Source organism: Fopius arisanus, unplaced genomic scaffold (assembly GCF_000806365.1).
Source record: "Fopius arisanus strain USDA-PBARC FA_bdor unplaced genomic scaffold, ASM80636v1 scaffold00003, whole genome shotgun sequence".
Classification (NCBI taxonomy): Eukaryota; Metazoa; Arthropoda; class Insecta; order Hymenoptera; family Braconidae; genus Fopius; species Fopius arisanus.
This window is the reverse complement of record NW_011887742.1, coordinates 2,018,768-2,041,779: the sequence shown is the minus strand read 5'-3', so window position 1 is coordinate 2,041,779 and position 23,012 is coordinate 2,018,768. Positions and strand designations below refer to the sequence as shown.

The following is a 23,012-nucleotide window of genomic DNA, read 5'->3' as shown; positions in this document are numbered from 1 at the left end:
TTACACAATTTTAGCGCGAAAAACGTGTGCATGTCGATGCTTGAGTCGCAAAATGACGAATCACCGATAATCGAAAATAAAAATGGAAAAAAAACATTCGTCATTACAAGTGATTATTTACCAATATCTATTTTGTGTTGAAAAGAATGCCTGGTTTTATTTATTCTCGTTTATCAATCATCGAAACAGCCACTGGGACTAAAATCTACAGACAACAATAATCCCCTGATAAACACAATGCCTAAACGATCGAGAGAATCTGACAGTGACGGAAAATCCCCTCTAAAAATGAGGAAAATAATCGATTCTACAAGTAATTCCACCGATTTCGTTGATTTGACTTGTGATTCCGATGACAGTCTAGACGCCTCACAATTCTCCTCTGAATTCCACCAAAATAAAAATAATTCCACAACGAAGAAAAATGCCTCAGTGACCTTGAAAAATACCTGTGAGGATGCAGGAGTTGTGGATAACAATAAACTAACCCATGAGGAACGTCTCGAGAGGCAAGATCCTTCCTGGATTGACGAATTTTTTGCTGAATCTTCTTCGTCAGAAGATTTAGCGAAGGAAGAGTCCACAGAGCCGGCGAAGAGGAGTAATAATCTTCAGAGTACTGACTCAGGATTGCAATCCCTGGAACCCACCCAGCCGTCGAATACTCAGGAGAAAAATCAAGGAAGCCAGAGAACTGTTGATTCAGGTGTGCAGCCCTTGGACGTGAATATTAATGATGACTTTGATGATTTGTTTGACGACGAATGGGACCTGGCGGGTCAATTCTTCCTCGACCTCTCCGATTTCACGAGGTGCATCATCACCGAGATCGATAAAAAAAGAATGTGCATCCACGTGACTGTCTCTGATCCAAATCCAGACTCAAATGCCACAGCATTAGTGATTTGCTCTGGTGTTTGGATGGACCTGCACATATCAGTGGGTGAATCCATAATAATAAAAGCTCAAAAATCCTTCGACGACTGGACAGTGACGAACGAGTGGGGATATTGCGTCACACAGCCTGACATTCTCGTATCAGGTACAACAGTGACTTCTAGTCTCTTCTGCAATCGAAAATCCATCCTGGAAGTTCGTTTTCAAAACGTCAACTCTCTGCCAAATTTGAAACCCGCGGATGCCGCAATGACCACTGGACAAATAGTCCATGTGATCATGCAGACAGCCCTTCGAGACGAGCTGCATACCCTTGAGGAGATAAAAGAGCTCGCCAGGAAGGTGACCACACAAAGACATACCGTGCAGATGCTATACGGCTCGGACATCACATCAGAGGACTTCAAAGTGATGATGGATTTGTACATATCAAAAATCCATGAATTCATAGAGCGTTACATCAATGGAAAGCAGCCAAAAGCTCTCGATAAGAATTTCAACGGTCAAATCGTTGAGATTCGAGATATTGAGGAGAATATTTGGCTGCCAACTTTGGGATTGAAGGGAAAAATCGACGTGACTGTTGAAGTCAAAGTTCACAATTCAAAACGAAGAGTCATGCCACTCGAGATTAAGACAGGTAGAAGTCTCTTTTCTAATGAGCACAGGGGCCAGTTGTACCTTTACACGATGATGATGAAGCAGCTGGGATACGACGTGGAGTCTGGTCTTCTTCTGTACATAAAGGATAATCAGATGCAGGAGGTGACGAGCTCGAAGAATGATCAGAGAGGACTGCTGACCATGAGAAATCTTTTAGCTTATTACCTCTCGAAGCCAACAGCCAGTATTTCAAACTCTGGGAGCTCCGATGAAGAGGCGATCTTGGAGACAATGGAACTTCCTCAACCCATCTATCACAACACCTACTGCAAGGAATATTGCGCTCATAACAGTATATGCTGTGTGTATGCTGATGCAGATAAGAATTTATCTCTTAGCAATCACCATCCTCTTGCAAGACTCAGCAGAATCGTGATGGAGGAGTTGACAGATGATCACATTAATTACGTGGTGAAATGGTCTGCCATGTTGGAGATGGAGGAAGCTCGCAGCCAGGAGGATCTACCTGGATATAATATCTGGAGCCTCCCACCGAGGGCCCGGGAGAAGAGAAAATCAGCCCTCATGTGCATGGAGATTGCTAACGTGACAGCTAAACAGAATAATTATCACCATGAATTTATTAGAAGCGACTCCACCGAGGATTTTCCTGTCAAGGACTTCCGACAGGTCTTCCACGGAGAAGAGTACATCACAGTGAGCACAAACAAGCGTTTCAGCATCGCCTCAGGGTTCATAATTTCTGTGAAGAAGACTTCCCTTATCCTGCGACTAGAACGAAGTTTAACAAAAAGCGAGACTTACACCATTGACATTATTACAATGCGCAGTCAGTTGTACAAGACCCTGGGAACCCTGGCAACCCTGCTGGCACCAAATGACATAACACGTCGTCTGCGAAGGCTGATAATCGACAGGGAGCCGGCACGATTCACCGAGCCCTTGCCAAAGGACTTTGAGACCCCTGGAGCCCGTAAAATCCTCGGCAGACTTAACATGTACCAGCAAAAAGCTTTGATTGCTGTCTTAACAGCCAACGATTACGTCTTGATCAAGGGAATGCCTGGCACAGGAAAGACTGAGACACTGGTGGCTCTCATTGAGCTCCTCTCTTACCTCGGGAAATCAGTGATAATCACTGCTCACACACACAACGCAGTGGACAATATTCTCCTGAAGCTGGACCAGAGGAAGGTGGATTTTATGAGACTCGGGAGTGATCACAGACTCCATCCAGATCTCATTCACAAGTCTGAATCAGTATTAACGTCAGACTGTGACACTCCAGAGAAGCTCAGGCTGGTGTACGACAAACAGAAGATCGTTGGAGTGACCTGTCTTGGTGCTGGTCACATCGTCTTGGCAAAACGAATATTCGATTACTGTGTCGTCGACGAGTGCACCCAGGTGCTACAGCCAGTACTCCTCAAACCACTTTACAGTGCTCATAAATTTGCATTTGTGGGAGATCCACAGCAGTTGCCAGCGGTGATCCAGAGCCTGGAGGCGAGGAAGCTGGGGATGGCAGAGGACATCTTCAATCGTCTAGACACTCCTAACAACACCAGAAGTTTGAGGCTCCAGTACAGGATGAATGAAACAATCATGGCTCTTGCCAATGCCTTTACTTACAAGGGTGAATTATGTGCTGGAAATGAAGCTATTGCTAATGCCACGTTGAAGTTCAAAAATCCTGGAAGAGTGGAGAATTACGAGATGTGGGTGCAGAGGGCCCTGGATCCCTCTTTGGAGAAGGCTGTTACTGTTCTCAATACTGGGGACATTGTCAATTTAATCGCTCACACGAGACTTGAGCGCAATTCCTTTCTCAGAATGAGAATGCAGAAAGAGGACACTGCCAAAAACGCTGTCAATTGGTACGAGATTTGTGTTGTTCAGCGTCTGGTGACTGCTCTCATGAGTGCGGGAATCAATTCTGAGGAGATTGGAGTTATCGCTCCGTTCAGGGCGCAGATCAATCTCCTGAGAACAGTGATACAGGAGGATGTGGAGATCAATACTGTGGATCAGTATCAGGGGAGGGATAAGAGTGTTATTGTGTTCTCGTGCACCAAAAGTCATGGGAAGGCACTCGAGTTCAAGGGCAAGCATGAATATAGGATCCTCGAGGACCCCAAGAGGCTCAATGTCGCGATGACTCGGGCTAAACATAAGATTATTATTGTTGGTAATGTTCCTATGATGCTGGAGTATGGAGCCTCCACCAAGGAATTGTTTAGTATTCTCGAGAAGGATGTTGTCGACCTGGTGGATAATGTCAATGACTTCTCCTGGGATAGCCTCTTCAAGAGATTGGTGGAACTGAGAAACATCGAGGGCAGCCAATAAAACGTGAGGAATATTCCCTCGGTGATTTATCAGCTGATAATTATTTTCCATGAAAACAAAGTTTATTTTTTCTCCTAAAAGATATTTTTGCAGAGGAATTTCATTTTAGTCTTAGTTGAATTATTTGTTTCGATGATTTTATCAAATTCACGATCATTTCTGCGTTCTTGAAAATGTGAGATTTTTTTTGCACTGTGAATAACATTTTTAGAGCTCCTCTGGATGTTTTTCTAACGATTTAATAATGAAAAACCAACGATTATTTTCTACTTAGAATTATTTCAACAATGGGCAATTCAAATATTGAATAAAATGATTCCAAGATATTCAAAAATATCTGGAGGGAATGGCTGTGCGTCTCGGTTTTCATTTAATTGTCTAGATCTTTTGGTATTTCATGAGTGTCATTACACATTTGAGTTTAGGATTATGAGTTATATTATATAAATGATTCTCAGGGAGAAATCGCTCAAAAAAATTGTTCAACCAGAAATAATATAAGATTTTTCATTTTAATTATTTTCAATTATATCTCATACCTGTAAATCCAACTTTTCGTACCTTAATATGCTTGACAGTATTCTGGAACAGTTCTTGAAATAAATAAAGACTTCATAGAAATAGCCTCAGTTATTTTATTCTATGAAAAATAAAGAAAGATTATCGAAGCAACAAGGATCGAATAAATTCTCATCGAATGATTTGAATGAAGAAAGATAGGATTTCCTCTTTGGCATTTGTTGTTAAAACATGGAAGAATATTTTTTGCAACGAAAGAAATTCTAGGTAATTATTTTTATAAAACTGTTATTAATATTAATACATTTTCCTATAATAATATCAGAGCCAATTGAAAATGCTTCTTCCACATATCCATTTTAATCAACGACAAATACGAATGATTATAGAAATATTCTACTGAATAGATATTGTCTAAATCATAGTATTTATACAGTTTTGTTTATCATACATCGATCATAATTCTTAGGTGATTTTTTATGAGTTTCCCTTGTATTATAAATAATTTTATGTTTTTTTTTTTTTCATCGACGATAAACCAATACTGTACACGTGTGGGAAAGGGATATATCTCTGCCTGGTTTTTCTTTTCAGTGAGCCAATTACTTCTCTCTGGATTCTCATGAATCAGATATTTTTTCGTTCTGACTGTAGGCATCCGTGGTGAGTAAACGGCTAATCAAAATGGTTATTCGGAAGAAGATGGCTCTCGTCTCTTCTCAGCATGTTTCTTTGTAAATTCCTCAGCATTTTTAAGGTATTTCTTTCTGTCTTTAAGGAATTCCTCGGCCAAATCAGCTCGAAGGGGATGCTCAGGCTCGGGATCGTTGACTAATGCAATTAATGCTTGTATCACTGCAAATAAATTGGATTTATTTAATATTTCATTGGCCAGGGGATGGGAATTTAATTCTGGAGGATTAGGGATACCTTGATCAGTTTTTGTTGCTGGCTTCCAGTTTTCAGCAGTGATAATAGGTAAACACACTTGTCCCTTCTCATCGACATTGGGATGGTAGATTTTTGTTTTAAATGTTATTCTTGGGGGTTTGAAGGGATACTCAGCTGGAAAATTAATCTCAATGCGAAATGCTCCCTTGTTGTACGGTGGATTGTCCTGAGAATATTTTATAATCCATGAATAAAACGAGTTCCACTGAGCAGAAACCAGTTGCAGCATGTGCGTAACCGCATGAGTCATGGAAAATCATTGAACCAAAATTGTCTAGCAAATTCTCGTTACGTACACGCCACAGCTTATGATGTCTAAGATGAACAGAGGAATTTGTTAACTCACTGGTAATATTAGTCCCTGCCAATTGAGAATATTCGATTCATCTACTTGTATATTTGTAAAGTTCTTCATGGACGAGGCCCTGAGGTCCCCCAGTTCCTGAAAACAAAAATCATAATACAAATCAATCGAGATTCAACAACATTCATTGAAATAAATGCAAAACGAAAGACCTTAAATGTGATTTTTGCCACAAAAAATCGAGAAACGAGGTCATCTCTAAAAAAAAGACAATCGCCTCCTGAAAAAAATCAAGGAAAGCCCTGGACAGTATTTGCTGGAAAAGCAAATAGCTCTCCATACAAAAATCTCAAGAAAAATTCCAAGGAAAATGTAGTTTCGATATTTTTTCCGTGCAGAATAACTCGCACGTCAATTTCTGGACGATTTTCATATCGTCACGTCTCACAATTCACCGAAAAATAAAAAAAAATAGGATGAATTTACCTTTTGCAATCTCCTCGTCGCTGCCATTTTGAAAATAAATTTTACTAGATTTTAGCGGCAGGCTTGCCACGAATTGAATAACTCTTTTTCCTTTTGTATTAAAAAAAAATTTGTCAGATCTTTCTCGTCTCCTGATGCTCGTGTTTTGATACGATGACGGTGGCAGTTTATTGGGACAAATCGATCTAATAATAACTCTCTATATCGGTTTAACACTGATAAATGATTGATTCTCGTTTTTTAATCAATTACCTACAGTCACGGTAATGGTTTAGGGTAATGTAACTCATGTAGAAATAACTTTACACTGCAGATTATCAATGATTTGCCATTTTGGGGAGGGGGGAATAATCAGCGGTCGGACGCCATCATCGCATTTATAAAAACCATGATGATTATTTTTATTTTCCACCAACAATATGGCGATGAACGGAAGACACTAGATTCGGTTCAACGATTTTCTTTTGTTTTTATTCTCTTGTTTTTTTTATTCACTCCTTGAAAGAGCAGTACCAGGCGAATATTAGCAGGTGATATATGGCAGAATTTGACGGTTTGTTTTTTTGGATTTTCCAACTGTCAGAATTGCCAAACACAAATTTGAAAATTTCTTGGGATTCGTTGGAAGCAGAGGGGATAGACTGAAGTAGGGGCTCAGTTCGGGGGGTTTGAGTACCCCCACCGCCATCGTAGTACCTCCCCCCAACGGAGAGAGGGGGCCACACGCGATGGGGGGGGTGTCTGCCGCCTGTCAGCCGATTCGATAACTGCCTCAGTCGCCGTCCCGCTGTCAAAGGGGACCGGTCGATGGGGTGAATGAAATTTTTTCCGTTACGAAATTGGTTTCGGTTTTTTATTATAAAATTTCGAATTTTCACATTTTAGTGAATATCCCCTCCATTTTCATGCTCCCTTGATACATTTTTGAAAATTTCCAATTTTTCAATTTCATCGAATACCTCCTCCAATGTCATGCTCCCCTGATACTTTTTCGAAAATTTTGAAAATTTCCAATTTTTCAATTTCATCGAATACTTCTTTGATTTTTATGCTCCCCTAATATTTTTTTGAAAATTTCAAATTTTTCAATTTCAGTGAATATCTCTTCGATTTTTATGCTCCCCTAATATTTTTTTGAAAATTTCAAATTTTTTAATTTCAGTGAATACCTGCTCGATTTTCATGCTCCCCGGATACTTTTTCGAAAATTTTAAATTTTTCAATTCCAGTGAATACTTCCTCGATTTTCATGCCCCCCCGATACTTTTTCATAAATTTTGAAATGTGAAAATTTGAAATTTTATAATAAAAAACAAAAAGCGCGCCCTCTCTCTCATAGAGTGAGGTACTACAATACCGGTGGGGTCACTCAAATCCCCAGAACTGAGCCTCAGCTTCAGTCAATCTTTTTGGTTGGAAGACTGACGGGAAGTCACTAGAAAGACGCAGTGGGATGCGCAGAGTGACAGATTCATCCCGCGCCGTCGGGTGCTTGTCAGTTCGTTATTTTCAAGTGTTTGAGTCGATATTAAAACGGAAAAAATTTTATTTCACACTCCAACGACGGGAATGATATATAAATCAAAGGGACAACCAGTTTTGGTGAATTTTTTGACGTCGTAATTGATTAGACAGTGTAAATTAGAGGTTCGAAGTGACTGAACTGCGTTTTCCCTGACAATAAAGGAATTCGCCCGTTGTCTGAATAGTTTCTCGATAAATTAATGAATATTCGTGTAAAAAGTGTGCTTTTAAACGAAGTGTTGTGTTAATAAACACCAGTGGACATATTAGTGAGTGGTTAATTGATTTTTATGGACATAATACACGATCGGATATCGAACTCAATTTCGAAAAATGGTGCGGTGCGTAAAAATGTTTTCGTGCGACAGTGTGTGAAAGTGAAGTGGAAGTGTTTTTGATGCTTGTGCAATTATAATTTGATTCCGGGAAATATGAAACGGAAATTTAGTGCGCGCTCTTCAAGATGTGGAATCCAGTGTTTCCTGCCTCATGACGTCACACCAGGAAAATGATGTGGTAAGTACAGAAATTCATTTTACGCGGCATTTTCCTTAAAAAAATTTATTATATCATTAAATAGAATCAACAGCTCCATTTGTACAAATATCTTAAGACAATGGGTTTTGAGCGTTTACAATTAATGTCAGGTCATTAAAAAAAATGCAATGGCGCGGTAACAATTTAAAATCCTCTCTAAATATCATAATTATGTTTAAATTCATCACGAGAGACGAGTAATTAGGAGTGCTGGTCTCTGAAGGTCTCAATAGAAGTTGTCACTCGAATCTCACTTCGATAAATTAATAAAATTGTTATTATGGAAATACTGTTAAATGCATCGCCATTGGCAAGACATCAGAATCGGAAAAAGACGTAAAAAAATCTTCAAAATGCATTCGCTTAAAAATCGCTTAAAAATTCTCTTTTGGTCAATAATATCTTCACCTCTCTAATAAATGCGAAACACAAAATTTCTGAAGGCGTCCCCTGACTCCCAAAAAAAAAAAAATTAAGTCCACAAAGACGTTGGCATCATGCCCTCGACCGTTCCCGCAGCCGGTGTAAGTGTCTCCTCGGCCAAAAATCTAAGAGGTAGATCGACTAAATGCCCCTTGACCCCCATAAGCATTTCCCTGGCAGCAGCAGGATCAGCCTGACAAAGTCCAGGTTCATTCTGATAAGCCCTGAGTGTCGAAAAATTGGTAGCCTGATCAGAAGGAATACAATGAAACACTTCCTCATAGATCTCAGTATTGTTGAGACTCCTGGCCTTCCAGAGGCCAGACCAGAAGGAGTGCCTGATGGGATCATCCACTGAGGCCCTTTCCTTGGCCCACATGATCCCCAGGTGCTCCTTAAACAGCTGTTTCCTCAGGCTCCCCGCGAATCTCCCACAGGGATACGAACATTGATTCATCCTGCCCTCAGTAAATTCCTCATCATGAATTATAACCGCGATCTCACTGTCTCTACTGGCAATCATGCTTCTGTCATTTATGTTCGCCGAGCCACAGATGACAGTTTTGTCATCGACAATCATGAGTTTGCTGTGAACATAAATAAGTTCAGTAACCATGGTTCCATTGAGCATAGAGTGAGTTCTAAGGCCGTGAAAACTGATGTATTCACTGGGATCCGGTATACCAGCCTCGATCAATTTATTAAGAATGGCATCCTTGCCTCTGGATATGGATGAATAATTCCAGTGGGTTATTGCATGGAGAGCCGTCCCCGAGGGTCCTCCCACCTCCCCCTCGAACCCTGGCAGCAGTGGCATAACCACGAACACCCTGAACACGGTCCCCTCCCTGTGTGCTCTCAAAATCCTCTTCAACAGGGTCTCCCCAATTCTATTCTTCACAGTATGTCTGTCCATAGTAGCCAACGTGATAAAGAACTGATTCTCGATATAAATATATCTCTCAGCCCTGGCGATAGCCTCTATATAAGCCTCGTGAATGCTCTGCTCCAGGGTGTCGGCTTCCAGGAATCCAGCAGACCACGAGCTCACGGACCTCAACACCTGGCACCTCACACTTTCCAAACTTCCATCTCCAAATAGCTGTGGATACCCGAAATTCCTGTAGGATTTCGGGAGCAAGAATGGATAAGCACCATTTAATTTGGATTTTTCCATTTTTATAGCATTCCATCGTTGTATGAAGTGTCTCGCGACATCCCTAGCGCTGGCCCCCTGAACCATCACCCCGACATCGTGCCAGGGCATTCTAGGGGTTGTGCTTCTGTCCACTAGGTCCTGGTAGGGTCTTTCTAGGTCGTAGAAATCTTTAACGATGAAGTTTGTGTAATCCTTTCCCAACCAGAGCTTGGCTGCTCCAGGAAGGCCCTTGACGATGTCCTCGTTGTTCCTCAGGACTCCCTCGACGTCCACAGGCTCCTGCATTCTCACATTATCAACTTCATCCTCGTCATCACTGCTGCATAATTCCTGTGGGTTGTAAACCATATTTATGAATTCTCGTCGTTTCATTTTGACGTTTTGCTTGACTCTGTCGACGGTATTCTTCGCCATGTCGAAGAGATTTTTCTTCTGGAGATCTGGTGTATTGCATTTTCGATGCTCCATCTCTTGTGGAGGTGACAGGAGAGTGGGATCGAATTTATTTCTGGGAGTTGGAGAGAGGGATTGACGTTTAGAGATAGGGAGAAGTGGAAGGCATTTTGTGGTGGCCATCGCCACTGTGTTGGTGGCAATAGCTAGAGGAAGAAGGACGTGATTGTCAGCACAAGTTTCAACAGTTCGTTTACTACTAGTACTCGTGATTTTTCCCCTCGTCGGAATATAGATGCTGGACTGGTGGACTGATCCCAGATCCGTCAGTCTGTGCTCGTTGGTGTCCCAACGGCCGTAGCACAGATCCAGGCCCCCCAGAAATGCCACCGTCTGATCCACCACTACGATTTTCTCGTGGTGCGCCCAGAGAAACACACCTACGCGAGCGTGATCTGGGTGTCGCAGGACTTTTATGTTCTCTGGGCATTTTTCCACGAGCTTCTGCTTGCTGTAGTAACTGTTTATACCGAGGGCTAGTTCAACTTCTTTGTAGATCATCACGAAGACCTTGACACCCTCCAGGGCCTTCCTCTGGAGGATCTTATCCAGGCGCCAGTAGTCACCGTCGATTATTGGGCGTTTCATATAGATCTCGGGGGACAGCCACCAGTCTGCTATGAATATCTCTTCTTTGGCGGATTCTAGGGCGTCAGCAATTGCTGACATGTAGGAAGAGCCATCGACGAAGAAGCTCGAGGGGGTGTTGGGTCGAAAGGGGACGAAGGACTGGTGGGGGTTGGGTTGGATGAAGGGTCTTCCTTGATCGTTGGCTATCCTCTGTATGAATTCCAGCCACTCCCTGGCCTTTCTACGTGTCCAGCACTTAATGACAACATGCCTGCTAGAATTCATAATTTGCAGTCCATTCCTCAGTCCAGTAGCATACATACCCGAGCTCACTTCGAATCCATTGTCCATCAGTATCACCGACTTGATCTTCCCATCCTTTGGCGTTATGTAGGCAACAAATGTGTCCTTGACGAGGAGATGTCTTCGGTGCCACGTGCTGCATAATGATGTGCAGAAATAATAAGGTCTCAGGCAGCACATGCCCTCCACAAGACCAAAGAAGTTGCATCCTGCTTTCGCACTTGAACCAGTTCGTTTCAGGATTATTCCTTCTTTTCCCTTGTCCCCCAGGTCTTCGATGAAAGACAGATACGACAGTTCCATAAAATTAAGCTGAAAATTGATGAAATAAATAATCCACTCACTGATTCAGTTAGGTGATTATTTATGGAAGAAAATTAGGACGGACTTACTGTTTCTGCGTGACGTTTATAAATCTCAATTTTTAATAAATTTGTTAAATAATCCTCTAATTCTTTCATTCGATGACTAACAAGTTCGGATGGAAGAAGTCCATCAGGTCTGTTGGGAAATCTGAAAAAAACGTATTTATATTCTAGTGTTTTTTGAACGTCTTGATAATTCGGGTAAATGTTAAGGCATGTTGAAATTTATTTCAAAATTTTTTGCTGCGTTGTCTCTATTGATTCAATTGTCCAAATACCTTGGCAAAGCTCCTCTGGATCTTCTCTTCTTATTCTCCTCCAAATTCTTCAGACTATTCCTTCTCTCTCGATGGCTTTTCGTAGGAAATGGAATATTCAGACTAGCTCTGTACAGTTTCAACTGGTTATGCAAATGCTGAATGTGTTTGTACCTCTTTTTAACTGTCCAAATAAATGGACCGTGTTTAAACTCAATTGTGTATAAATTTGGATTGATGGGATGTGTCGTAACGCTCCTCTCATTCTCAACGATGCTCACTAAAATATTCTCACCGAGTATAAAAATATTTCTGTTTTGATTTTTTAATTTAACTGCTGGGGCATGAATCGAGGAGAATGAAATGACTTTTCGGTGATTCTTGGTGGGATGATCGTCGGTTATGTCTGGAATATTGATCGATTCTCCATTTTCCATTATTGTGATGTCGAGGGAGTCTGGAACACCTAGATCATCATCGTATTCGGAATCGTGGGAGAGGCCGTGGTCTTCACTGACTTCTCTGCTGATTGTTACGTTCGTTACATTTGTTTCCTCAGGTGCTCCAGTTATCGGCATTATGACGACTTTATTCCTTCAAGGCGTTTTATTTATTCGTTTGTCTAAAAATTTCTTGTCATCTGACGAGACTTATTTGAGTCAAGAAATATATTGATGAATTATATAAACAAAAAACGACTGGATAATTGAATTACTTAACAATTAAAATTCCAGCAATGACGTTAATAATTTTATTAACATAATCAGAAAAATTCGGGGTTAATTCCGATTTCGGTATTTCCCAGGGGATTGCAAAATCACTTTATGAAATCATGTCTCGAGCCTGTAAATTGATCCCATCAATGACAATCAAAACATTTATCACGACTCCATCACGAATCCTCACTGAACCATCATAACCCCACAACTTCACAACTCCTAACTCAATTATTGCAACACCATAAGCAATCTCATAAAAATCCTTAAACAATAAACACAATGAACTCAACGTTTTTTTATCCTTGAGATTGAGGCCACAATGACGTGCACGTGAAAATATGAAGGTTTACGTCAACACGAAGCTCGTCATGAGCTCTCGTAAAATCAATTAAACAATTCAAGACAAAGAGCTAGATTAAATAAATCCTAAACTCCACACTTTATCTAAAAATTGAAAAGGATACGATTTAAAAAATCCAAAGTCGCTGAAATCTTCAATTGCAGTTTAGAAAATAATACATTTTATTTAACGTGAAGGTTATGTCTAGAGTAGTTTCAACAATACGATTATTATGTCTTGACGTGTCTACGTCTATCGGTGATAAAAAAAAAATAAAAACTTTGAGATAAGAGAGAATGATTTGTCACATTATCACTGGAATTGTTAATTGATGGGGTATACGGGCTCAGACTGATCAACAGTCTGACAACTCATTTGATTCGTCCATCAGCTGGTGTTAAACTGACATTTAAAAACCGAGAACAACCGGAGATGTCCGAACTGTCACCCGACACAAATGACATTGATAAAACAGAGATCTGCGTATTTTTCGGCGATTTTTTAAATCGGCTTTCTATTTTTATTGTTGTCATTACTTGGATAATTGCATTCGTCATGATTGATGATATGGAAAAATGATAAATGTGGGGAAATGAATTGTTCGGGTTTCTAGGTCACAATCGAAAGCCCTCGTTTAACTATTTTTTCGTCGTTGATGCGAGACATTTGTAATGAGCAAGTCCTCAACGAGATTTCAATTATAAAATTAATGGTTTCTGCGGGAGTTTGTAATTTAGTAATTATAATTGAATAATCAGTGGATTTAAATTCAGGTAAAAGGATGCGGGCATTTTCTCATGTGCAATTGTCAATCAAAAATTAATCGACGAGACTAAACCAATCTTGACTTCAAGAGCGATAAGAGTGATTGAGAATACCGATAATAAAAAAAAAACACTGACGATTTATTGAACGATAAAGACGATCCATTCATCGAGCGCATTTTCTATTTTCTTTCTATTTTCACATTTTACATCTGCATTTTCCAATTCGAGTATAAAAATTTTAGAAGAAAAATAGTAAAGGACTGAAGATAGAAAAATAAATAAATTTCCACTAACAATTTTTTTTGTCAGTGAATTTCCACAAGGGGACAATGAAAAAAATGGTACGTCCTCGTAATAATATGTACTCCATTTTTTTCGGTGCAAATTTTCGAATCAAATCGTTGAAAACAACGTGCGTATGCCCTGGGGATTAATCTCCCTCCATTCCCTCATTGAACTTACCAATGGGAGAGACTTGAATGCTGGGGTAGGGTGAATTCAACACGAGCGAAAGGGAAAATACCGTCATGTCTTGGCACGTTCGCCACTTTATTTTTTGTCCATTTTCTTCCTTTTCATTTCATTCCCCGACTGGACACTCTCTTTTTCTCTCTTTTTTTCCCTCGCCACTGCCCCCGTTTTTTTTTTTGACACGACGGATTCGATCGGCTTTTCATTTGTCTTCGACACTCCGTCTGAGTTCATCACTCAGGGGAAAACCGGTAAAAATGAACAGACCGATTCAACTGTGATTATTACTCAGTTGTCATCCCTCACGAGTACATCAGATCGTCATTCTCCTACAGACGCATTATTTTTCTCCTAAGAAATTCAAGTTACGCGAGAATTATTCCTACATGTGACTAAAATCGATAAGTTTCTCTGTGCTGTGACTTTTCTTCTTTATTTTATTATCAATTGTTTGTTTATGGTTTGTGATATGTTTGGATTGCACTCTCTTTGAATCAAGGTGAGAATTAATTTTTTTGTTGTCCATTGATTGCTCTTCCATTGTTTATTTTAACGATTTCGATCGATTTCGATTTCGGTTTTATTTATTTGGGATTGGGGTTTAAAAATTTTTGTCTAAAGTTTTCGGTTGTAAAAGTATCAATTATTTTTTATTATTTTTATGAGTGCAAGTGAATGTCCATTCGTGTGGTCCAACGTGCGCTTTCAAACCGACGGGTAAATTGTCGATCGGTTGACAATGCTCCAGGTTTTTATCTCAAATTTCCGCGGTTTTAACCGCAGAACAATAACGAAGTTCTAGATTAAGTGTCTGCCTCAAATTGTTCCGCAATTTAGCTGGACAGAATGGAGAATTGTGGAATATTAACTGACCGAACAAGATTAACTGACCGTTTCTTAGTCGCCTGGACAGTCAACTTTCACGAATCCAGACTGACAACCAGATGTTCTTGTTTAAACTTACGTAAAATATTAAATTGTATAGGGTTAGGACGAGTTTGGGATTTTCACCGAGAAATTCTTGGGAATTATTTGAATATTCAAAATTTCAAAGAATCTGTTCATTCGAAATTATTTTCCCGCCCGATATTTCCCGCAATCCATCCCTATTCAAATTGCCAATCAATTTTTTCCGATTCAAAAATTTAATTTCATTCAAACCCAGAATTTTCTGCGGTTAATAATATTTTTTATGTAAACTCCAGTGATTTGTAATAATTTTGAATATTTTTATTGAATTGAAAATATTGCAATATGATATATATATATATATATATATATTAAAAATATTGAATTAAAAATATTGCAATATGCAGGAAATGTCATCCGATTTTTTCGATTGCCGATTTTCTAAAAAAAAAACGGTCCAACCCATTTTTTCCGGGCATTAATTAATTAGTTAAAAGGATTTTTAAATTCAGAATTTGATTTTGGTATTGAATTGATGAAAAATAATTGCAGTGGTATTGATTGAAATCATTGAATGGGAATCACGGAACAATACTACGATCGATCTAACGGTTCCTATCGTAAGGCCCAACCGGATTATCATCTCTCTCTTTCCTCTTCACCTTGGGCCTCATATAATAGTCATGATCCTGAAGTCCAAGGCCGAGGAGAAGAGCAGCATCGAGGAGGAAAACCAATTCCACATATTTAACAATAATTTCATTGGCCTGAATTCATTTCGAAAGTGACATTTCCCTCGACTTTTGTTTTATCGAATTGTGAATTCATGCGCGTCCACGTTCAATGCAGAAATTGGAAAGTTCTGGTGGATCTTCTAAATTCCTCCTTTCCGATAATTTAACGCTAATCCGAAAAATTGATTTCCGCGATCCGCTGAACTCGCGAATTAAACGCTCCCGGGGATGATGGGTCCCATAGCGTTTAATTTCTATTTTACCGGGGGCCTGAATTTTTCTGAGTGTAAAATGGAGGACATTGAAATTATTTTCTATCATTCGGCTTTCACTTCAAATATCATGGAATATCGGGGGAATCCCCCGAATCACTTTTTCTAATTATTTTAATTATCCCATAATCCAATTAAATCGCACAGTCTCCAATTTTTTTTTAATCCAAAATCAATTTATTTATCGTAGCTACAAAAATTTCAATTCCTCCATCACGACAAGTACAAAATTATTCTTTATTATTATTATTATTATTATTATTCGCCATAAATAAATATTTTTCTAGTGAAAGAATTGATTGGTCTAATGTATTAAATATAATTTTTAGCAATATCATAATGAAATGTTGACCGAACACTTTCTCTCACCTGAAATAAATAATAAAAAAATGACGAAATAGTTGAAATAATCGAAATAATAAATTTTTATTTCATTTCAGAATGGCGAGGTCTTGGATTACGGGGGCCCTAGCTCTGGCGTTGCTATTCGTTACGTCCGACTGCCTCCGGGGACCTGCCACAAACGTGAGTAACAATTTTAAATAATCGGTAATACATAGACAATTACTCAAAGGAAAATTCAATCGGATAAACACCCCTGCAATATGGCGTGTCGAAATATTTCTGGCAGACGATTTCGTATGAAACCATCGGAAATATTGAAATTGCGTAATCATCCGACGATGACTCATTGAAGTAACGGAAGTTCTTGCAGTGGATGGACATTTTATTATTGCTATTATCACTCGAAACATTCACTGAATAATTTGAAATTGCGCGGGGCTCGTTTGGTACTCATTATTTCCGTGTGTCAATCCCGCCGAGAAAAAGTCATGCGAGACGTTTGTAATCGATTTTAATTTTCCATATCCTGATTTATAACGAAAGGTATCAATTAAGGATTGAAAAATACATTGAATTATTTTTCTGTCTCAAAATAATTGACGGATTTTTTATTCTCCAGACGAATTCCAATTCTCATTATGCACGAGAAATATTTAAATATTCCAGTGCCCTTTAAATCACTCCCTTTTCCATCTTACCTTTTTCTATTTAATTTTTAATTTAATAATTCTATTAAATTTTTAATATTTCAAGCAATAAATTAATTGCAGTGATGAGAGAAGTTTGCATTTTTTATCGCGAAAATTTGGAAGTCTAATTGAAAAATTATTGTTACAAATATTTTTCTTGTTTAGGCGATAATTTTATCACTCGATGAATTATTGCAGAGTCATGAAATTTCCCTGTTAAACTGTGTCATGGTTTAATAACGTTAATGTTTATAGTTCCTCTGGACAATTTCCCCAGTATTTCGCTCAATGAATCTAATGTATCTTTTATGATCTAGTGCGACAAAATGTGGGTCGTCCAGAGGGAAATTATCGTCTCTAGTTTCTCTCATTTTGTTGAATCCCTCGTTGCACTAATTACTCAGAATAATTAATCAGGATAGGTTAACCATCGCGGTTATTTATATGAAAATTTTTTCATTTCTGTATTCCTTCAATTATCCGGATTCCCATCCACGTTGATGGAATAATTTGCGCTAACTTGGGATATTCAATATATTTTCTAAAATGTTATTGATGGCAGGATTAATTAGCCGTATGATCTCGATGGGCGAGTATTAAATGTAATTTATGATCTTGCCTCATCCTCGGTTATATTTACTCAATGACAGTTATGCGTTCACTTGGAAATCATTCGCAAATGGAATTTCCACCTTCCCCTTATGTCAGCGAAAGTCGCGAAATAGAAATGTCGGCCCATCGCGTTAACATCAATCTCAATAGTTACATCTTACTCGTAATGCATTTTACTGCGCCATTTTAAACGCACTTTTTATAAAACATTAAATCGGGATAACGTACTTTCTTGCGACTGGAAATCACGGTGATGAATAAAAAAATCGTTATTAGTACTTTAAAAGATTGTTTATCAGGCATGAATTATTTATTTATAACCACCGCGGGAGGACGAGAGATTCGGGGGATGGAAAATAAAAAAAAATGTTTGTAACCTTGAGGCTGTGGAGATTTTATTTAAAATTGGGAGTAAATAATTGGTGATTGGTGATAAAATTTATCTGAAATTATAGATCAGATCCCAAATTTCAGAAACTTAAACAGAATTTTAAATATGCATGACTAGATATTTCTCGTGCGATCACAATCCACGCCTAGTCGCGCGCCATTTGCTCCTGCATGCGAGGAAAAGATTGTTAAATAAAAAAAATGTTGAATGTAGGGTGACCGTTAAATCGTAACTGGTGCTATAGCTCTTGGTCATGCTGGTGCAACCAGGACCTGACCTTTCAGCTCAGATAATTTATAGAATAATATTTAGTGACAACACGCGATTATTTGGAAATCTCCAAGGGTTATTAGATCTGTCCAATTCCATAGATTTTCATTTTTTCAAGTCGCATGTGAAGAAATGGCGTCATTACCCACATGTAATTACCCATTCTTAGAGACTGGAATTAAAACGTAATTATCGAGTTCAGTTGACAGATTCAAACTATTCCCTCAGCTAATTTTCCAGTAAATTCATCAATCGTAATAAAAAGTGAATTGTCACTTCTAATTTACCGCCCATTACTGATCTCGAATTAATAGATTGTCGAGTGCAACTTCAAAATAATAGCGTAATTACATTTTCAATTTATATGAGTCTTAATTTTATTCATTTATTTTATTTATTTATATCTGTAAATTCAAGGGAATTGGGTTTTGAATTGAATTTTAAAATTTCACTCATAAAAATTCAATATCAAAATTCAATTGAATTATTTTAAATAATCAGGATATAATTGAGTAGCCGATTTTTTTATTCTCAAATAAATAATTTGAATGCGAGACAGTAATGAATCCTTAAACCCGCGCAAATGATTGTAATTTGAAAATTTTTCATTAAAAAACGTGGCAACCACATTTATCCTTTCACTCCACAGCAATTCAGAAAAATGAACCACTAGGAAAATCGTTTGAATAATGCGAATGCAGTTGCATTTGAGTATTAAATGAAAACCATGCATACAAAATACAATAGTTGAATCTAAAAATAACTTCTGATGGAGATAAAGTGATTATCATAAAAATAATATTCGTATATTTTTAATTCATTGATTCTCTCATTACGAATTTCCGTAATATTGTTTATTAACTTGTTTATAATAAGACTAATATTCAATTCTAGGTGGAAAGTACATTATAAATGCATGAAACTCAGTTGCAACTCTATATCTAGTACCTCGTGGCTGTAACAGATAAAACTAGCTTTTCTCGAGTTTATAAGATTGCTAACAGTATTCATATCTCTTTAGATGTATTTACGGTTAATGCCAGTGTATGTACTCGCTGATACTAATACCGTAATTGAACTCTGCAATTTTAGCGGTACAATTTTGAAAATTACATTTGAACTCCTCGGGTAAAAAAAATTGTAATCGGAATATTTTTTCCGAATTTTCAAAAAATTTCGGGAAAACAAAGGAATTTTATTTTTGCGAAAGGTTTTGAAAAATTTTTCTAAAATTTAAATAGGATTTAAATAGGAAATTTTTTTTTATTATTTTGATGGCGTATTTCTTGAGAATATTGAAAAATCAAAAAAGTAAAAAATAATAGAATAATTAAAAGAAAAAATTATATTCGCAAAAATTTTTGGAAAGTTATAAAAAAAGTTTTCCGAAACAAATTTTCGAAAAATTTTACAAAACATTTCCCAAAAATAAAAATTGTTTTGCTCCCCGATTTTTTTTGTTTCAAAAGAAAAATTTCCTGAAAAATTTTCCAGAAATGTTTTGAAAATTTGGAAAAAATATTCCGATTACAATTTTTTTACTCGAGTCTCGAGTAGAAAATATTTTAGCTGTCGATCGTGATGATTGAGTTGACGCAAATTGTCTTACACAAATAAAAAAAATCGAATTTAAATTGAATTAAAATAAAATTGGATTGAATGTTTTTTCGCTTGGAATTTCAATAGCCATTTTCCAACAATGTAGAGTGTAAATAGTGTAAGACCTGCGTGTTCACGAATAATCTCCGAATTATTTCAATAGTTTCCTCGTTCCACATTTCCCCATTACGCAATGCAACCGATTTTCCATCGAGTGATCATTTACACTTCAGAGAACAATTCCCCCACAATTTTCATATCGCATCAATAGAACTTGATGTCACAGTTTGTTATATGACATCATAAATCCCATTCCCGTAACGAGAAATTTCGTGAGGAAACCGTTCTCTTTTGCCGCCCACTTTACTCCGCCATTTTCCAGTAAACCAAGAAAATAAATTCGATGTACCGCAAGTATTGCACCTCATTAATAATTATAAAATGAAATAGTGCAAGGACGATAGATTTTTTGTTGCGAGGTATTATCATTCCTCGAGACATTGATTATCCTTGGGAATCGATTGTGAAATTTAATCGAGATTAATTAATTCCTCCGGCAGTTGATCCTCTCGACGAATGACTCCGCGTTTTTAGGGAGAGCAGAGGCAATAGAGTATAAAATAAAAAATCGATTAATGTATTTTTAATAACAATGAAAAGAATGGGTGTTGATGAATCCGGTGGTTTTCTAAGTCTCGGACTTTCATGCTTCATTAAAAATCACCGACTTTCTCGTCTTGACAAATTGTTGTGGATTTCCTGTGGTAGTGTATCCGAGACTCTCGATAAATCAAATACTCGAAGGATGTTGACTAATTTACCTCGTTTCAATTGATTTATCGCGATATTGTGACGAGATCCTCTCGGCGAAGTCGTACCTCAGTCTTTCAGGATGAAACAAAGGTTTACACGCTTGAGAGCAATGAGTAATTGTGTAAACCCTGTAATAAGTACCGTCATTAAACCACATTCAATGTTTTCTCTATTGTTATTGCGAATTCTTAGTTTCTTTGTTAAAATCGTCGGGGGTAATTAATTCTCGGTCAAATCGCGGATATTGTGATTATGAAAATTCACTAAAAATTTGAATATCGCGGGGAAATTCCGCGGGAAATGTATAGACGATTTAAGTATTTATGTCGCGTTGAATTAGACTGGAACAAAATTAAAATGACTGGATAATTGGTTGACAGTCCGATGCTGCTGTTTTTTCATTGCGCAGAGAATCCCGGGTAAAGAAAATTGTAATCGTAATGTTTTTTTCAAATTTTCAAAAACTTTCTGGAAAACTTTGCAGAAAATGTCTTGAGAAAAGATTCACAGTCCAACAAAATGTTCAATATGCATAAAACATTGCGAAGGCAAATAATTTCATAATTCATTTATAAAAAAACGGAAATGAATAAAAAAACGAGTCAACTTTCCACCGGGATAGATGCCAACTAGATTATTATTAAGTCCTTGCACTGGATGCCTCTTCCTTGCGAAACTCTTACTCAGCTTTTCAATTCCCATCCACTCGTTATTTATTATTCTGCTACGCATTTTCCAGAACCTATTGAACCCAATAACTTAGAACTTCACTCAGAAAAAATTCTTGCAATAAATCAATTGATTTTTATACAAGTTAATTAATTTATCTCAGCATCGCACTTTGCGAGAAACAACTAGAAGAAGAATAAAATTTCTTCTTCGGATTCTTTATCTCAGAATTTTCTCTTATGTCAATTATTGTAAATAATCCACTGCCTTGTCCGGTGAGGAATTCCGGGGAAAATAATACCGAAATAAATCCCTCGCATTCGAATTTGTTATTAATAAAACAAATTGCATATTCAATAATTTAAGCTGAAGCGGAAGTGAACGCATCGTTGGGTCTTCCTACTTTGACAATTTGAAATATTTTTATGACTTCTCTGAAAGCGGAACGATAAACGTTTCACTGACGTAATTAATAAGTAATAATAATGGTAATTCCCGGATCAAGAGCTCCTGCAATTTTTATGAATAATCATCTTTCCCATGTGATTTGTTAACTGCAAATTGAATTTATGGTTCAAACAGTTGCATAATTTCTTGGAGAAACGGCTCGCGAAATAGACCACTTGTCAATTTATTGCAGCGTATATTGTCTTCCATTACGTTCGAGCAATAATTCTCATTACAAAATTACTAGTGAAGTTTTAAACGAGACGTTTAAACATTTTAAAATCTAAGGAAAAATCACTCGAAAAATTCCTATTAGATTCAATTAATTCCTTATCGATCGAAAAATCAATTGTTATTATTACAATTTATTTATATAATTGGATGGAAGTCACTGAGATTTTTTTAATTACAAGGGAATTGTCAGGGAATGATAATTATCAGGTTTTCACAAAAAATCGCAATTACTCGTTAAAAATAATCGATTCATCGATCGATCATGGGACTCGATCCAATAATTATTTTTTTTATTGAACACTACCATCTGCCCCACCCTTTCTCAAACCGGAATAATTTTATCAATCCTTTTACTCTCAATATCATTGAGCTCACGCACTTGAAGCGTGAAATAAAAAAATTCTTACGAAACATTGCATTTATGCGAATGATGATGAGGAGTAAAAAGTGTGGCCTTGTCCCATGAGTTTTGAACTAGAAAGTGAGATCCGTGAATATTTAAATATAATCTAGTCTACATCATAAATCAACACTGACAAAACCCTCGAAGAGATTGATGGCCACTAGTTGCGAAAAAAAAAAAATCAATTCAACAAAAATATAAAAATAATTCTGATTGACGATAAAAATTTCCTAAATAAATAAATGCGTGGAAAATTGCGGGTAAAAATGGGTTTATTTAGGATTTATGAACAAAAATTGAGGAATTGAAATTAAAATGTAAAATGTAATAATAATATTCGCAATAGCTCCCCCAGAAAGTAAAAACAATAAGAATCAATTCCATGAAACACTTTCCACCAGTTAATCCATTTCACCCAACAAAATTCCCGTTTCCAACTTTTTCCATAATAAATTAAATCCGTGTTTCTTTATAAATATTTTTCATTGTTTCTTCCATTGAAATTTGTACTTGAGGCGTTGAAAGTTGCACTCGGTAGCAAAACGTTGTACAATTCATTGAAGTGGGCCTCATATAACGTACGTGAAAGGACCCTCTCTGCCAATTT

The 23,012-nt window shown here is 37.5% G+C and overlaps 4 protein-coding genes across 9 annotated transcripts in view; 2 read left to right on the top strand and 2 right to left on the bottom strand.

The window, feature by feature from the left end:
- The first annotated feature begins 15 nt into the window (after positions 1–15).
- Dna2 (DNA replication helicase/nuclease 2) lies at positions 16–5,103 on the top strand. The gene has a single exon (XM_011310630.1). It carries the CDS (start codon positions 238–240, stop codon positions 3,868–3,870), a length of 3,633 nt encoding a protein of 1,210 aa, XP_011308932.1. The 5' UTR covers positions 16–237; the 3' UTR covers positions 3,871–5,103.
- LOC105269992 (ubiquitin-conjugating enzyme E2 L3) lies at positions 4,661–6,732 on the bottom strand. The gene is made up of 4 exons (XM_011310642.1): positions 6,131–6,732; positions 5,687–5,782; positions 5,320–5,506; positions 4,661–5,244 (listed from the first exon to the last, which is right to left on the bottom strand). Exons 1-4 carry the CDS (start codon positions 6,155–6,157, stop codon positions 5,078–5,080), a joined length of 477 nt encoding a protein of 158 aa, XP_011308944.1. The 5' UTR covers positions 6,158–6,732; the 3' UTR covers positions 4,661–5,077.
- Positions 6,733–7,625: 893 nt separating this feature from the next.
- The window catches only part of LOC105269944 (flocculation protein FLO11), a 35,312-nt gene continuing 19,925 nt past the window's right edge, over positions 7,626–23,012 (top strand). For all 6 annotated transcript variants that reach the window (XM_011310619.1, XM_011310610.1, XM_011310593.1 and 3 more), the window contains exons 1-2: positions 7,626–8,170; positions 16,374–16,458. In XM_011310619.1, the coding sequence (XP_011308921.1) occupies positions 16,375–16,458 (84 nt within the window). In that variant the 5' untranslated portion in view covers positions 7,626–8,170; position 16,374. The remainder of the gene's footprint in view (positions 8,171–16,373; positions 16,459–23,012) is intronic.
- On the bottom strand, positions 8,250–13,160 carry Pld (Phospholipase D). Its single transcript, XM_011310566.1, has 4 exons — positions 12,905–13,160; positions 11,743–12,361; positions 11,492–11,612; positions 8,250–11,411 (listed from the first exon to the last, which is right to left on the bottom strand). The coding sequence occupies exons 2-4, from the start codon at positions 12,297–12,299 to the stop codon at positions 8,664–8,666; spliced, it is 3,426 nt and encodes a 1,141-aa protein (XP_011308868.1). The 5' UTR covers positions 12,300–12,361; positions 12,905–13,160; the 3' UTR covers positions 8,250–8,663.

What these genes read in the sequence shown, in the direction of transcription:
- Dna2 (XM_011310630.1), top strand. Translation starts at nt 238, where the DNA reads ATGCCTAAACGATCGAGAGAATCTGACAGTGACGGAAAATCCCCTCTA.
- LOC105269992 (XM_011310642.1), bottom strand. Translation starts at nt 6,157, where the DNA reads ATGGCAGCGACGAGGAGATTGCAAAAG. An exon ending in CGACGAGGAGATTGCAAAAG is followed by an intron (nt 5,783 to 6,130) that starts GTAAATTCATCC and finishes TTTTGTTTTCAG; the next exon opens with GAACTGGGGGACCTCAGGGC. An exon ending in AGCAACAAAAACTGATCAAG is followed by an intron (nt 5,245 to 5,319) that starts GTATCCCTAATC and finishes ATTTATTTGCAG; the next exon opens with TGATACAAGCATTAATTGCA.
- Pld (XM_011310566.1), bottom strand. Translation starts at nt 12,299, where the DNA reads ATGCCGATAACTGGAGCACCTGAGGAAACAAATGTAACGAACGTAACA. An exon ending in TCCAGAGGAGCTTTGCCAAG is followed by an intron (nt 11,613 to 11,742) that starts GTATTTGGACAA and finishes CGTTTTTTTCAG; the next exon opens with ATTTCCCAACAGACCTGATG. An exon ending in ATAAACGTCACGCAGAAACA is followed by an intron (nt 11,412 to 11,491) that starts GTAAGTCCGTCC and finishes ATCAATTTTCAG; the next exon opens with CTTAATTTTATGGAACTGTC.